This window comes from Anabrus simplex, chromosome 8 (assembly GCF_040414725.1).
Source record: "Anabrus simplex isolate iqAnaSimp1 chromosome 8, ASM4041472v1, whole genome shotgun sequence".
Classification (NCBI taxonomy): Eukaryota; Metazoa; Arthropoda; class Insecta; order Orthoptera; family Tettigoniidae; genus Anabrus; species Anabrus simplex.
Window position 1 is genome coordinate 219,599,551 of NC_090272.1, and position 17,266 is coordinate 219,616,816.

At 43.0% G+C, this 17,266-nt stretch overlaps 1 protein-coding gene across 1 annotated transcript in view; it reads left to right on the plus strand.

The window, feature by feature from the left end:
• The first annotated feature begins 11,989 nt into the window (after positions 1 to 11,989).
• LOC136879376 (organic cation transporter protein-like) overlaps positions 11,990 to 17,266 on the plus strand; it is a 122,875-nt gene continuing 117,598 nt past the window's right edge. The window contains exon 1 of the mRNA XM_068229098.1: positions 11,990 to 12,468. Coding sequence (XP_068085199.1) covers positions 11,990 to 12,468 — 479 coding nt within the window. The remainder of the gene's footprint in view (positions 12,469 to 17,266) is intronic.

Genomic DNA, 17,266 nt, shown 5'->3' on the forward strand with positions numbered 1-17,266 from the left:
ATAACACTAATCAGAGAGAAAAAATGGAAGGGGACCGACTTCGAAAAATGAAGGTATCGGCCAAGGGAAGACAAGGGCCACGACGTGAAAATAAAAGACTCCCTAGGCCTCCATACGTATTACTGTCGGGGTCAGAAAAGAACAAGATTGACCAAGGGAGGTCGATGAGGATATATCAAATTGAGGAGCCTGGCACATGTAAGTGGAAGCAATGCCAGGACTCCGCTAAGGGCCCCGTGGTTGCTAACCCACGCTCTAAAGTTCAGATCCCCTGGGGTCTCTTTTAGTCGCCTCCTACCGTAGGTGTTATTTTACCGCCCCCACCCATAGGGGGACATCAGAATCAGTCTAAGAGGGTCACATAACATATGAACGTAACATATGACATACACAGGAGTATGACATTGACACAAGCCTGGAATGAATCATCTGGCGATGAGGAACGTACGAATTCGAAAAACGCCGAGACGAAATAACAATAGTGAAAGGGCAGGGTATATAAATATTGGTATATATTTAAGATGTTAGTTCATGTTTCCCTTTCACTTTGTTTCGAGTTGTACTGTATGGTATTCCCTGTAGGTGGTACATAGGCTAGTTCATAAGATTCAGTGGCAAACTGTGATCAATAAATTCAAATTCTCTTTCCGTCCATCTGCTTTTCTGTTTGTATGTCTGTAGTGCTCTCTCATTCTGTTTCGTTTGGATCTTAGCCTCCCCACGAATGTTGGTGATACAATTGATTGTGATAACTCTTGAAATAGTGGCTCACAAGATTTCAATAGAAGTTCATCCATACCATCGCCGCAGATCTTTAATCCAGGAATATCTCCTCCCCACAGATCGTTTACCTTCAAATTTCCGCTCGATGATGAGCTGAGAAGTTCACCTCATATGTTGTTCCCGATGTACCTGCGTTTTCGTTCCTTAATGGATATTAGAACATTTTTCCTTATGTAACAAGTTAAGGACATCCTCATTGGTCTTCCTTTTTGCCCAGATATTCGAAGCATTCTTCTGTACAAGTACACATTTCGAAAACTTCAATCCATTTCTCCATCAATGGACTGAGCGTCCACCCTTCGAAACCATACATAAGGACAGGGAAAACATAGCATCGCAACATCCAAACTCGGAGCTGAAGATTGAGATCCCTACTGATGAATAGGTCCCTCACACTGTTGAACAAACATTTGTATTGCCAAATCCTGGATAAGATTTCATTCTTGGGATCACAATGCTTAGTCCCAGGATATTTGGACGATGACTCTTGTTGAAGAATTGTGTCGTTTGTATGCTCTGCTGATGTGAGGATTTAGAATGGGCTAAATTCAATCCCATAAGGTCTATTTAGAATGTGTTTAACCCCAACTACGGCTAAGTGAACAGATATTAACAACTATTGGGTTCACTGAATTGTATCCACTTCTGCCTCGGAAGGTAGCTGCCGGATAAGAACTTGAACACTTCAAATACAGTGTGTATATACATTGCCGAAAAGAAAATAAACATGCAGCATTCTCAATAACTGTGTTAAGTAGCACCAGAGTATAATATAGTATGCGCATAGTGAGGGCTTGTTGTGTTAGTGATTCATTTGTCACGAACATCGGCGATCAGATGGCGTTCAGCAGGCTTGTCCGTGCGCACTCTGCAGGCAGTAACTGAGCTGAGATTAGAGGTGAACAGTGTTTGCGACATTCATGCCCTGCTGACGAGTACGGGCTCCTGTTGAACAACTGCAGCCATTTGAACGGGGTCGCATTGTGGGTTGCGGGAAGCTCGATGGACGTATCGACGGATTGCTGCACGTGCTGGGCACAATGTATCGGTGGTGTGTGGCTGCATTCAGCAGTGGTCTGGAACATTCCCACACACGCAAACAGGCTCCGGACGTCCACGTAGCACAGAATCACGTCAAGATCGACGCATTGTGCGAACAACAGTGGCCGAACGAATATCATCCAGGAACGAAAGTCTGTCACATGTTGTATCACCAAGGACCATTGGGAACCGTCTGCTTGCAACAGAATTAGTATCACCTGTGTCTCTGGCTAGGCTACCGCTGACACCGCGACACCGTCAAGCACGGCTACTCTAGAGTCGGCTGGAGAGCGGAATGGCGCTCTGTTTTCTTCAGTGACGAGAGTAAGTCCTGTCTGTATGCAAGTGACAGACGTACACGAGTACGGCGTGGACCTGGTGAGCGCTCTATTCCAGAGTGCATTCGCCCACGATACCCAGGTCCCACCCGAGGCTTCATGGTGTTGGGTCACCATCAGTGACAACTCGCGGTTACAGTTGGTATTACTGCAGGGACACGTAACTAGTGCCCGTTACACGGCATAGGTTGTTGTCCTCGTGCTACTGTCATTTCTTCTACAGGAAGGTGATGTGCTTTTTCAGCAGGTCAATGCACGTCCACATACAGCTGCTATGACGCAAGGTGCTCTACGTGGTGTAAAAAGATGCCTTGCCAGCAAGATAACTGGATCTCTCGCCAATGGAACACGATGAAGCAAAAACTTACGCGTTCTCCAAAACCTTTAAGAACCATTGCTGAATTGCATCAAAAGGTGCAAGATGCTTGGGACAGTCTATCGCAGGATGCCATCCGGCACCTTTATGATCACCTGCATGCGCGAATACACTCCTGCTTTGCCCCCAGATGGAGGTACACTGAGTATTGATGTGACTGTCTAGACACCCTTTACCGTGGCATACGTGTTTCATTTGGTCTGAATTTGTAATCATATACTCCTGCAATGATGAACTACTTGTCACATCGCTTGTGAATAAAATGACCTTGTCCTTGAGAATGTTGCATGGTTTGCCCGGCAGTTTATTTACAATACCTAAAATCTCATCGTGTTATTATGAATTAGGTAGGCCTATGTACTGGCCGATATATTTAATCCCGCTTGGTCAGATCCTCCAGACTCTAGGTTAAACCAATATCCACTCAGCTGCTATGCTAGAAACATTGTGTTCTCAAATTTCGGGGAAGTCAGTCAGCATTTAACCGTACTTAAACCCAAGAAAGGTAAAGCCTACATGTCATTAGATTTTCATTATGACAAGAAAACACATTTTCCCGAACTACGACAATCAATCATCAATGATCTGCATTTAGGGCAGTCGCCCAGTTGACAGGTTCCCTATCGATTGTTTGCCTACCATTCTCCTAAAGATTTTCAAAGAACTTCGAACATCTCCCTTGATAATTTATTCCAATCCGTTACTCCTCCTCCTATAAAAGAATGTTTTCCCCAATGTGTCCTCTTGAATTTCAAGTTTATGTTCATAATGTGACCTTTCCTACTTTTAAAAGCTCTACTCTAGCTTATTCGTCTACTAACGTCATTCAATGCCATCTCTCCACTGACAGCTCGAAACATACCACATAGTCGAGCATCTCGTCTCCTTACTCCCAGGTCTTCTCAGCCCAAAGCTTGCAACATTTTCTTGACACTACTCCTTTGTTGGAAATCACCCAGAACAAATCGTGGTGCTTTCCTTTGAATTTTTTCTGGTTCTCGTATCAAGTAGTCCTGGTGAGGGTCCCACAAACTGGAATCATACCCTTAATATGGTCTCACCAGAGACTTATATGCCCTCTCCTTTACATCCTTACTACAATCCCTAAATACTTCCATAAACTTGTGAAAAGATCTGTAACTTTTCTTAACTACCTCCTTAATATGATTACCCCAGTGAAGACCATTCCTTATATTAACACCCAGGTATTTAGTGTTCCCCATGAGGTACCATCACCCCCGTCAACACAGTAATTAAAACTGAGACGACTTTTTTCTCTTAGTGAAACTTACAAGTTGACTTTTCATTCCATTTACATTCATACCATTGTCCGCTGTCCATCTCACAACATTGTTAAAGTTCCCCTACAGTTGCTCACAATCCTGCAACTCATTTACTACTCTATACAACAGGGCCTTTTTGCACGGTGAAAAAGACGACTTCGCTTGGTTGACCAGAGTGCAGACCCCCACTCCTCGATTTGGAGCAGTGGCGCTGTCTCTCTCTTTCCCCACGCCTGTCTCGCTCGCTCCGCCTGTCTCCCTCTTCCTCACTTGCTCCGTAGCGCTCCAAATCCGAGCCGAGTTGAGCCGAGCTTAGCCGAGTAGCCCAGAGACAAAGCGTTGGTCCGAGCCGAGCCGAATGGGACCGATGCACTGTGCACAGGCATACTTCCCCTCAATTTGCACGCGTAAGATTTTGGGCGCTTGAGACGCCCTGCTATACAGCACAACATCATCCGCAAATATCCTTATCTGTGATACCAGATCTTTACTCATATAATTTATATATAAGAAAATATAAAGGTCCGATAGCAGTACCCTGCCGGACCCCCCTCTTAATCATTACAGAATCAGGCAATGCTTCACCTACTCTAATTATCTGAGTTCTATTTCCTAGACGTTCGGCCACCCATCCATCCACTCTTTCATCTAGTATAATAGCCCTCATTTTCGTCAATAATTTCCCATGATCTAAGCCTTGGATAGGTCAATAGCGATACAGTTCATTTGACCTCCTGAATCTAAAATATCTACCATATCATGCCGGAATCATACAAGTTGAGCTAAATCTGAACTGCCTTCTATCAAACCAGTAAGTAATTTGTCAAACGGTGGCTAATAAAATCGAAATAATGCTTTTCCAGAGCTTGCAAACAACACAAGCCAAGCTGGCTGGCTTGTAATTATCTGTTTTAAGTTTGTCACCCTTTCCCTTGTACACTGGGGCTACTATTGTAATTCTCCATTCATTTGGTGTCGCTCCTTCATGCAAACAGTAATCAAATAAGTATTTCACATATGGCACTACATCCCAACCCAGAAGTCTTATCAATTCCAGCTGCCGTTCTTTCAAATTTTGTATCTTTTTATAAATATCCTTATTATTATAGCTAAATTTCAGTATTTCACCAGTATTAGTGCCTCCTCTATCAGGACTCTTGCACTGCATGGAAAATGAAGATATTTTAACAATACAGGCCACAGAGATCATCGACAATAGAAGTAAAATGACTAACAATTTGGTTAGGTTAGATTAGGTTTGTAGCGTATATTCTTTCACAATATATTACACTGCCAGACTTGCAAGTTGAATCCTTCTGACAGATGAAATTCAAAACGAACTGATGAAATTATCCTCTGATCGTGGGCCCCAGAATGACTGTAAAGAATGGATAGTTAGTGAAATTTGAGAATTTTGCATAAACATAAACCACAATTACCTGCAGTCTGTATAGAATGTGAACTGAGGAAAGCACGGAAGAAAGATTGCAATCTACATCTTGTGTGAAGAAATCACACAACCGGAATAGATTTACAGTAACGTATAACCGATGGTGACAGATCACGGTCGGGCAATAAATTGCTTATTGCTTAACAGTAACAGGATATTCTACCGTCAAACTATTCTGTCTCTTCACAAGCCTCTATAACATATCCACCATGTTCCTCCAGCCCACATGGCCCTTGGCCCGCCAAGCGACCGCTGCTCATCACAACGGACTGCAGATTACGAGGTGGCGTGAGTTCATCTCAACGAATCCTCTCACCAGTTATTCTTGGCTTTCTAGACCGGGCCCGCTACCTCACCATCAGATAGTTCTTCAATAGTTCTCACGTAAGCTGAGTGAACCTCCAACCAACCCTGAGATCCAGGTAAAAATTGCTGATCTGTTCAGGAATAAACCTCTGAGTAAGAAGCAAGCCCGCTGATAGTACACCATGGAGCCGCCATCACTTTTCGTACCTCTCACGAGCAGTACATGCTACACGGTTTTTTTTTTCATTTAAAACATTTATTTGCCTCACGATCCTATGTCAATCACGTATTTTTATATACCTCCTCTAACTACCGTAATATTTCTCCCCTTTTTCCTTCTATTTAAAATGCACAACCAGTGCAACATTCGTCCAAAATTAATTTTTTGGTTCTCTCTCCATACCTGTTACTCTATGTACGACTCTAGTGATACGATACCTTTTCTTTGTTTTCATTTACTTATTTACAAATACTGCCTTCCAACGAGGATAGCCAGTAAGACTCAATGGTGTAGAATACATAAATGTACAATTTATAGCCATGCTAAAGTTAAGTTAGACTAAAATGATGGTTCAAAATTTGGCATGAGTTTTTCAGTGTGGATAGTGCAATCTCATCCCTTACATCAATGGGTAAGTCAAAACGCTTCCTAAATTCCTCAGAGAATTTTTAAATTGCTCCCCATGCCCCCACTAGGGTACCCAATACTTCCACGTTAACCAGACGTAACTTGTCTCTTAGGATCCATCTTTATAATGTCGGTTTTCGTATTAATTAACAGTAATCGTTAACAGGCAAAATTTAGAATTTAAATGAAAGCAATACAGCCCTTGGAGGCCCCTGGAGGGGTGGAAGGTAAAGGCTTCCACTATCGGTAACCTCGGCACTTGTTGGGGTAGAGTCGTTAACTGTACTCCCGACCGCCTTTGCCTCTGGTATAGGCTAAGTGAACCTCAGGGCCATGTGCACCTTCAGAATCGGATATCTCGTTTCTTATAGTTTTCGACTTCCTGGCGAGGAATCGAAGCCATGTCCTCCCGAATGGATCCGAGTACGCTTTTACCCCCGCGGCCAGGCAGCCGCTAACATTTAAAAATAGTATATTATACATATATAAAAACTGTATGTATTGAATAATGCTCCTTCGCTGCTCGTTGGTTCAAAAGGCCCTGGGTTCGAGTCCGGCCGCTTGGGAAATTTTAATTGCCATTTAGTTAATTCCTCTGACTCGGGGAATAGGTACTTGAGTTTGTCTCAATATACTCCTTTTCATCCACCTAACACAAACCCTACTGTCGGCAGCCCTGAAGATGGTTTTCCGTGGTTTCCCATTTTCACACCAGGCAAATGCTGGGGCTGTACCTTAATTAAGGCCACGGCCGCTTCCTTCCCACTCTTAGGCCTTTCCTATCCCATCGTCGCCACAAGACCTATTTGTGTCGGTGCGACGTAAAGCCAATAGCAAAAAAAATTATTCAGGTCTACTTTTCTTTCCTTCAGCCAATTTATTCTCCTTTTTTATGAGTCTATTAGTATCCATTATTATTATTATTATTATTATTATTATTATTATTATTATTATTTGCTTCACGTCGCAACGACACAGATAGGTCTTATGGCGACGATGGGACAGGAAAGGGCTAGAAGTGAGAAGGAAGCGGCCGTGGCCTCAATTAAGGTACAGCCCCGGCATTTGCCTAGTGTGAAAATGGGAAACCACGGAAAACCATCTTCAGGGCTGCCGACAGTGGGGTTCGAACCCACTATCTCTCGAATACTGGATACTGGCCACACTTAAGCGACTGCAGCTATCGAGCTCGGTATATTATTATTATTATTATTATTATTATTATTATTATTATTATTATTATTATTAGCAGCAGCAGCAGTACTAGTAGTAGTAGTAGTAGTAGTAGTAGTAGTAAGTAGTAGTAGTAGTAGTAGTAGTATTCTGAAGGGCTTCAGTGCGGAATATAACGGTTGTCTCCTTGTGATCCCATAACGAGCATTATAGTAGAGCGACATCATTGTCACTAGCCTCTCAGCCATGCGGCCGGGGTTCGAGTCACGACCAATGTACTGGAATATTTCAAATGGTAAGTCATTGCGCTTCGCATTTGTCGCATTACTGAAGGTCATGTGATTATGACCGCCATATCGACAGTCTCTTAAGACTTTGCTCTGCTCTGATCTTGTAAGAACCAGTCGATAGAACACATAATTGAGTGGGATGCAACCTTGATTGTTGTTACAGTTGTTGTTGTTGCCGGATGTGAGAGGATGGCATAATTATGAGGTGTCTCCGTTGGTGTTTACATGCCGAAGGCAAGGTTAAGTCTGAGTGAATCCTTGAATATGTCTCTACACCACGAAATATGAACGTTTATGTGAGAAACCTTGGAAAACGACTTCTTTGGCGATTGAGAGTGGGATTCCAACCTTATTTTCTTCAGAGCAAGGCTCACAGCACCTTCAAACTTGCTCTATATTTGTGGAAGGGGCGGAAATTGAACCCAGGCTGACGACTCGTGAAGTCATTAACATGGCGCTTGTAAGAAATGTGAATAGTTCTTCTTCTTCTTCTTCTTCTTCTTCTTCTTCTTCTTCTTCTTCTTCTTCTTCTTCTTCTTGTTTTTGTTCTGATGTTCTTGTCCTTGTCTTCTTGGTTTTTTTCTTTGCTAGTTGCTTTACGTCGCACCGACACAGATAGGTTTTATGGGTACGTTGGGATAGGAAAGGGCTAGGAGTGGGAAGGAAGCAGCCGTGGCCTTAATTAACGTACAGCCCCAGCATTTGCCTGGCGTGAAAGTGGGGAAACGACGGCAAACCATCTTCACGGCTGCCGACAGTGGGGTTCGAACCCACTACCTCTCGGAGGCAAGTTCACAGCTGCGCGCCTCTAACCGCACGGCCAACTTGCCCGGTCCTCTTCTTCTTTATCTTCTTGTTTTACTTCTCCTTTTTTGTTGATTTTGTTCTTATTGTTTTCTTTTTATTGCTCTTGTTCTAGTTCCTCTTGTTCCATTACTACTTTTGTTGTTCTTGTTTCCTCTTGTTCTCTTGTCCTTATTTTTGTCGTTGTTATTGTTTTTGTTGTTGTTGTTTTCCTTGATCTTGTTCTTTTCTTGTTGTCTTTGTTATTATTATTCTTTTTTGTTTTCTTGTTCTTGTTCTTCGTGATTTTCTTGCTTTTGTTCTTGTTCTTCTCTTCTTGTTTTTCTTGTTCTTGTTGTTCTTGTTTTTAATATTCGTGTAATTTTCTTCCTTATTCTTCTTGTTTTTCTCTTTCGGTTGTTTTAGTCCTTGTCTGCTCTCACAGCCTTTCAAAAAAAAAGTCAAAATCAGTCACTACTGATCTACCTACATTTAGGGCAGTCGCCCAGGTGGCAAATTCTCTCTCTGCTGTTTTCCTAGCCTTTCCTTGAATGATTCCAAAGACATTGGAAATTTATTGAACATCTCCCTTGGTAAGTTATTCGAATACCTAACTCCTCTTCCTATAAACGAATATTTGCCCCAGTTTATCCTCTTGAATTCCAACTTTATCTTCATATTGTGATCTTTGCTACTTTTAAAGACGCCACTCAAACTTATCCGTCTACTGATGTCATTCCACGCCATTTCCCCGCTGATAGCTCGAAACATACAACTTAGTCGAGCAGCTCGTCTCCTTCCTCCCAAGTCTTCCCAGCCCAAACTTTGCAACATCTTTGTAACGCTACTCTTTTGTCGGAAATCACCCAGAACAAATCGATTTAATTTACACGATTCCCAGCTGCATCGGAGATTTTAATTTTCATTGGTTAATTCAAATGGTTCGGCAGGTGGGTGTGTGCGCCGTCTTCAGCACTAGAATTCGTTATAAGTATGGCTCCATTGTCACATCAGCGCAGATCGCCTATGAGGCGTCAACGCGAAAGACTTGCGCCATTATTAATATTATTATTACAATTATTTCTTGATCCGTTATGCCCAACTAAGGAGCGAACTCATTAGCACTTTTTTGTTTTGCTCCCTTCCCGCCCCTAGCCCTTTCCTATCCCATCGTCGCCATAAGATCTATCTCTGTCGGTGCGACGTAAAGCAAATTGTAAATTGCTATTTGGATAGCGCGCTCAGGTAGAGCGGCCTTAATAACGGGATTTCCTTTTTTTTAAAAAGGGAACTAAAGGAAAGTGTAGCACTGACAGCCAAAACCATCAATAATTAAATAAGAAGGAAGCTGCCTTTTATTAAAGAAAATAATTTACGTCAAATAGGGAAGACGGTGATGAAAAACAAGAAAACAAAATGCTTAATGTATTTATTATTCTAGGTTTATTTTCTAAGGATATACATATATTTCTAAGGATTATATTTTTTCTAAGGATATTTTATATCCACAGAATGTCTACAGAATTAATTGAGCCCATGTATAGTATGTCTGTTCCGTTTTCCTGATACGGGGTAGGGGATGAATGAGATGAAATTTGTTGGCATTTTTACGGAGGATGCCCTTCCTGACGCCAATATCGGTTGAGGAGCTACTGAAGGTGAAATAGATTTCAGTGAATGAAACTGGATAAGGAGGTGGAAGGATTCGGCTGTGGCCTATGAATAGGAACTGTCCAAGCATTTGACTGGAAGTGAAAACGAGAAGCCAGGCACAAAAATTATACGAAATTGTAGTGTTACCTAATATCGGAGTGTTCGACTTTTTGTTCAACAAAATGTAATTTATATTTTTCTCGGTATATTTGTGCCGCTGTTAACGCTGTGTTAGCAATATTATAAATAAAAGAATACAATTTTTCGCTTAAAAGTCATTTTTGTAGTTTACATAATTAATGAAAATGAAAATCCACAGCCTGTTTCCAGTCATTCGACCGGGTCAGGACTGGAATGAATGAAGGCTCCATCTAGCGGCGAGGATAGGTATTGTGCCGGCTGCCGACGCCTGTCGCACCCTCTGGGGCAATAATAAATGACTGACAGATCAAATGAAATGTTAATGGAGAGTGTTGCTGGAAGGAAAACCGGAGTACTCGGAGAAAAACCTGTCTCACCTCCACTTTGTCCCATACAAATCTCACATGGAGTGACCGGGATTTGAACCACGGTATCCAGCGGTGAGAGGTCGGCACGCTGCCGCCTGCTTGATCTTTTAAATGTTATTCTTCTTCTTAATCTGTTTACCCTCCAGAGCTGGTTTTTTCCTCGGACTCAGCGAAGGATCCCACCTCTACCGCCTCAAGGGCAGTGTCCTGGAGTTTCAGACTCTGGGTCGGGGGATAAAACTGGGGAGGATGACCAGTACCTCGCCCAGGTGGCCTCACCTGCTATGCTGAACAGGGGCCTTGCCGGGGGTATGGGAAGATTGGAAGGGATAGACAAGAAAGAGGGAATGAAGCGGCCGTGGCCTCAAGTTAGGTACCATCCCGACATTTGCCTGGAGGAGAAGTGGGAAACCACGGAAAACCACCTTGAGGATGGCTCAGGTGGGAATCGAAGCCATCTGTACTCAGTTGAACTCCCGAGGCTGAGTGGACCCCGTTCCAGCCCTCAAACCACTTTTCAAATTTCGTGGCAGAGCCGAGAATCGAACCCGGGCCTCCGGGGGTGGCAGCTAATCACACTACACCACAGAGGCGGACTTATTATTATTATTATTATTATTATTATTATTATTATTATTATTATTATTATTATTATTATTATTATTATTATTCCTTCGTTTTCCCACGTCTGTGTGGTCGCGGGTGTCAACTCTGTCACACATGTGTTTTGGCCCTGTTTTACGGCCGGATGCCCTTCCTGACGCCAACCCTATAAGGAGAGATGTAATTACTACTGCGTGTTTCTGCGGTGGTTGGTAGTGTAGTGTGTTGTCTGAATATGAAGAGGAGAAATTTGGGACAAACTCAAACACCCAGTCCCCGGGCCAGAAGAATTAATCAGACGTGATTAAAATCCCCGACCCGGCCAGGAATCGAACCGTGGACCCCTGAACCGAAGGCCTCAATGCTGACCATTCAGCCAATGAGTCGGACATCATCATTATTATTATTATTATTATTATTATTATTATTATTATTATTATTAGTTAATTAATTAATTAGCCTAATTAGTTAAATGTTAGGTCTCAATATTACTCCTTACGAATGCGAGATTGAGTGGACGCGTACTGTCCCAGATCGTCCACAGAATTGTGACTGTAAACAAAGACAGCCCAGGCGCGAACGTTTGGGTACAGCAGGTCGCATTTTGCTCGCGACTGAGATATTCACTCCTGACCTTCCGTCCCCCCACTGCACTGTAGGCACAGCGCGGCGCGACTGTTTATAAAAGGCAGGCAGCACGCCGCGCACTCTTCAGTTAGCCGGGATTTGCCTGTGACAACTCGCGGGCTAGCCCGAATTGTAAGCCCTATACGATGCCACCCCAAGAGAAGATTGTTAGCCAGCAGGGTGCACCAGACGAAAACAGAAACTCCGTCGCGTCCGACACCGACATGGGCCTGTCGTTCAAGGGAATCCCCGAGATTATTGCTACCAGTCCGTCGCCAGGCGAGGAGGTGAAGTGTGTTGTTGGTGATAAGAATCTGACACTGTCTGTGCCAGTCCCGGAGGACGATCAGAGGGCAACTCTCAGTGTTGAGCAGTCGGAGAAGAAACTACCCCCATCGCCTACCCCCAGCAGGGATGGATCTGACAAGTTGATAGATTTTGACGATGTCCTTCCACACATGGGGGAATTCGGTCTCTACCAGAAGATTCTCTTTGTTCTTTTGGCTCCGTTCGCCTTCTTCGTCGCCTTCGTCTACTTCGCCCAGATATTTATCACCATCACTCCTGAACATCACTGGTGTAAGATTCCTGCGCTCATGGGTCACAACTTGTCGCATGACGCCAGGTGAGTTATTATTTACATCTTGTTTCCCGATAAACCTAGCCTAATAGTTTATTTTTTCTCTAAACCCAACAGTTAATTTTCTTTACGAAAAACGTAGTTTCCCAAGTGTGACATAATGTTCCTCGTAATCTACTTCCTCAAGAGTTTTATAATATTTATTTGTTTTTCACTACAATTAAATGTTCAACTATGACACATGCCATTACTCCACCGAAGATACAAATTTAGTTTTGTTTTCACTAAACCTAATTCCCGGATTGTGATATAACATTTTCTTGTATTCCTCCAAATTTACGGGGCGAGTTGGCCATGCGGTTAGGGGCGCGAAGCTGTAAGATTGCATCCCGGAGATAGTGGGTTCGAACTTCGAACCCCACTGTCGGCAGCCCTGGAGGTGGTTTTCCATAGTTTCCCGTTTTCACACCAGGCAAATGCTTAGTTAAGGCCACGGCCGCTTCCTTCACACGCCTAGGCATTTTCCATACCATCGTCGCCATAAGACCTATCTGTGTCGGTGCGACGTAAAACAAATAGCCAAAAAAAAAGAAATAAATTGTAAAAAAAACTTCTAAATTCGGCTCCCGAAGAGTGAAAAATATTAGACTGATTTCCATTAAATCTAGGAGCTGCCTGGCCAAAGAGGTAAAGGCGTGCTCGGTTCACCCGGAAGGAAGTGGGTTCGACTCCCCGTCGGAAGTCGAAACATTTAAGAAACGAGATTTCCACTTCCGGAGGTGCACATGGTCTTGAGGTTCACTCAGCCTACACCAAAAATGAGTAACAGGTTAATTCCTAGGGGCAAAGTTGGCCGGGCGTAGAGCTAACCAGTCTGCCCCACCAAGTGCCGAGGTTATGGATAGCGGAAGCGTTTATCTTCCACCCCTCCGAGGGCCTTCATGGCCTGTACGGAGATGACTTTGCTTTGCTTACATTAAATCTAATTCACCAGAAATATATAATTTGATTTTCCCGCTAAATCTAACCGTCAGCAGTAATAGAATAATTATTGTGATAAAAAATGAATTTATCTCCCTCCTAATCTACCTCTCAATCAGTACAGAAATTCGCAGCATTTCTAATCACCTAACAGTGACGTATTTTGTAAATTTAATCTTGGAAGGTACGCCTCATTTGAGTTCTGCCCCTGGAATACTTTGCATCTACCATACCTTGGAAACCAATTTATACAGACTGTGCCCAAAGTACTACAATTTGTGGTGTCGGTAAGTTTTTGAATATCTTCCTCAAAAACGCCATTTATTTAAAAGTGATGCCTTAATTCCTCTGTCCATCTAAGGGATACGTAGGTTAGAGGACAGCTGGGCTGAGTAGCTCAGACGGTTGTGGTGTTGGCCTTCTGACCCCAACTTGGCAGGTACTATCATGGCTCACTCTGAAGGTGCTCAGATACGTCAGCCTCGTGTCGGTAGATATACTGGCACGTAAAAGAACTCCCGCGGGACAAAATTCTGGCACCTCGACGTCTCCGAAAACCGTATCAAATTAGTTAGTGGGACGTAAGGCAAGTATCATTATTATTAGGTTAGAGGACAGCGTTACATTTCAAATGTCTGTGTTCGATTGGTATCTGACACCTTCATTGGACATGACTAATATCAGATTACCAATGAGCCATGTGTTTTTGTTGTTAAACTATAATGTCTTGTGGAGGCTGGAGACTGCGGTGCGAATAACTGCTATGCATCATTCTATTTCTAATTCAGCGCTCCCCGGTTTCGAAAGTTACAAACTAATTAATTACCTCGCTGTGTATTTGTAGGTCATGTAGGTGGAATATGTAATCACTGTCAACAATCATTAGTTTGTCTCTTCTCAAGTGTATGTCAAATCTCATGGAAGGATTTTACTTACGTATTCTCTAGTCTGGTCACTTGGTGGGCTTTATGCTAACCCGGGAATACAGGACTTCAGAGCGGAGCATGGCATCGTACGGAAGTGAGACATGGACAGTAACTAGCGCTGAAAGGAAGAGAAACGAAGCCTTTGAAAAGTGGTCTTACAGAATAATGCTGAAGGACTGATTGATGACTTGGATAAAACAAATTAAGAGTTACTGAATGATACGACATACCTTAAGACTCTCTAACTCGTTCAGTTAGTTTTTGAATGGGGTAAGAACAGTAGCGATATACAAAGGCGAAGGGATTAGAGTATTAGTAAGATGCAGTAGTTACGTAGAAATGAAAAGGTGAGCACAGGATAGGGTCAGAATTGGGAAGTAATTGAATAAAAGTAGGCTAATTAATTAGTTGTAAGATGACTTTTTTGGTAATATTTACTTGCAATCGTCACTTTTACAAAATGTAATTTTTACTCGTCATTCTTTCTTTCTTAATCTGTTTACCCTCCAGGGTTGGCTTTTTCCTCGAACTCAGTGAGGGACCCCACCTCTACCGCCTCAACGGCAATATCCTGAAGGAGCTTCACACTCTGGGTCGGGGGATACAACTGGGGAGTATGACCAGTACCTCGCGCAGGCGGTCTCACCAGCTATGCTGAAGAGGGGCCTTGCGGGGGAGGGGAAGATTGGAAGGGATAGACAAGGAAGAGAGAAGGAAGCGGCCGTAGCCTTAAGTTAGGTACAATCCCGGTATTTGCCTGGAGGACAAGTGGGAAACCACGGAAAACCACTTCCAGGATGGCTGAGGTGGGAATCGAACCCACCTCTACTCAGTTGACCTCCCGAGGCTGAGTGGACCCCGTTCCAGCCCTCGTACCACTTTTCAAATTTCATGGCAGAGCTGGAAATCGAACCCGGGCCTCCGGGGGTGGCAGCTAATCACACTAACCACTATCACAGAGGTGGACAATTCTGAAACTCACTAACTAAAATAAAAATTGTGAGAAATATGTATTTTGAAAGTTTGAGGGTACCGTTATCAGTCTTTCTCATTGATAAAAACCACTTTAAGAGTGCGATATTAAACGCCCCCTCCTCCAAAAGAACACAAAATGAAGTAATGTTTCTCTTTGCAAACTTTGTTATGATTCCATCCCCATGCGTGAAATATGTCATTATATTCCTTATGACTAGTATGCTGTAAAGTAAATGGAATTGTAATTTTTTCTTATTTCTTGTAGTTCAGCCCAATTACGTTTTGCGTGTACTTTTACCAATACTGGATAAGGTGTCTTCGAAAACTGCTTTAAAGCAGTCAATAGACCAATGACGTAAACAATGACAGGAATGTGTCATTTTCAATAAAGTCTTATATACTTGATCATAAAGGAGAAAGCAATAATTTTATCTTCTCTGCCTCTTGGAATTTCATGTATGTAATGACTTTACGGCATTTTAACGATATGGTAGGTATAAGTAGTTCTCAACTTCCAAGAGAGTATGTGTCCTGTACAGTTTGAAGCCGCTTGGGATTTGATTATCTGTAGTAGTGTCTGGCTCCGTGGCTAAATGTTCGGCGTGCTGGCCTTTGGTCCAGGGATACTTGAGTTCGAATCCCGGCCAGGTCGGAGAATTTAACCTTCATTAGTTAATTCCAACGGCTCGAGGGGTGAGTGGGTGAGTCATATTGAGCATTAGAATTCATCTCAGATAGGGACCGAATCTCACAGAGGCGCAGGTCGCCTGTAAGGCCTCTTCGGAGGCCACACGCTATTAATAATAATATATCGTCGTTGCCGGGACAAAACCTCCTATATGAAATATTTTAACTTAGAACTTTGGCCGGTAAGGTTTTGTCATCTAAGGTGCAATATTGTTCGACAGTTGTCAAGGCATTCTCGCTCTTCATAATGTATGTGCTGCGGGTCAGTATATCTCCAAAAATATTATCACATAGGAGGTTTTGTCCCGGCAACGACGATATAATAATCTGGAGATCGATTTATTTTTAATATTTAGCAAATACAGTAGCTATAAAATTAAATAAGTGATGATGATAATAAAAGTTCATTAATAATAATAATAATAAATATAATAATAATAATAATAATAATAATAATAATAATAATAATAATAATAATATCCGCCTCTGTGGTGTAATAGTTAACGTGATTAGCAGCCCCCCGCCCGGAGGCCCGGGTTCGATTCCTCCCAGCTCTGCCACGAATTTTGCAAGATGGTACAAGGACTGGAACGGGGTCCACTCAGCCTCGGGAGGTCAACTGAGTAGAGTTGGGTTCGATTCCCACCTCAGCCATCCTCGAAGTGGTTTTCCGTGGTTTCCCCACTTCTCCTCCAAGCAAATGCTGAGATGGTACCTAACTTAAGGCCACGGTCGCTTCCTTTCCTCTTCATTGCCTGTCCCTTCCAATCCTCCCCTCCCTCCACAAGGCCCCTGTTCAGCATAGCAGGTGAGGCCGCCTGGGTGAGGTACGGGTCATCCTCCCCAGTTGTATCCCCGATCCAAAGTCTGAAGCTCCAAGACACTGCCCTTGAGGCGGTAGAGGTGGGATCCCTCACAGAGTCCGATGGAAAAACCAACCCTGGAGGGTAAACAGATTAATAATAATAATAATAATAAGAAGAAGAAGAAGAAGAAGAAGAAGAAATAACTACAGTATAATAATAGTAATAATAATAATAATGTCCTTTCTTCTCACTAACTTCTTTTGACGGTTTTGGAAGACGCCGAGGTCCGCAGCAGTTCCTTTACGTGCCAGTAAATCTAATGACACCAAGCTGACGTATTTGAACACCTAAAAATACCACCGGACTTAGCCAGGATCGAACCTGCCACGTTGGAGTCAGAAGGCCAGCGCCTCAACCGCCTGAGCCACTCCGCCCGGCAGGTCGCTAATAGAAAACAAATATAATATA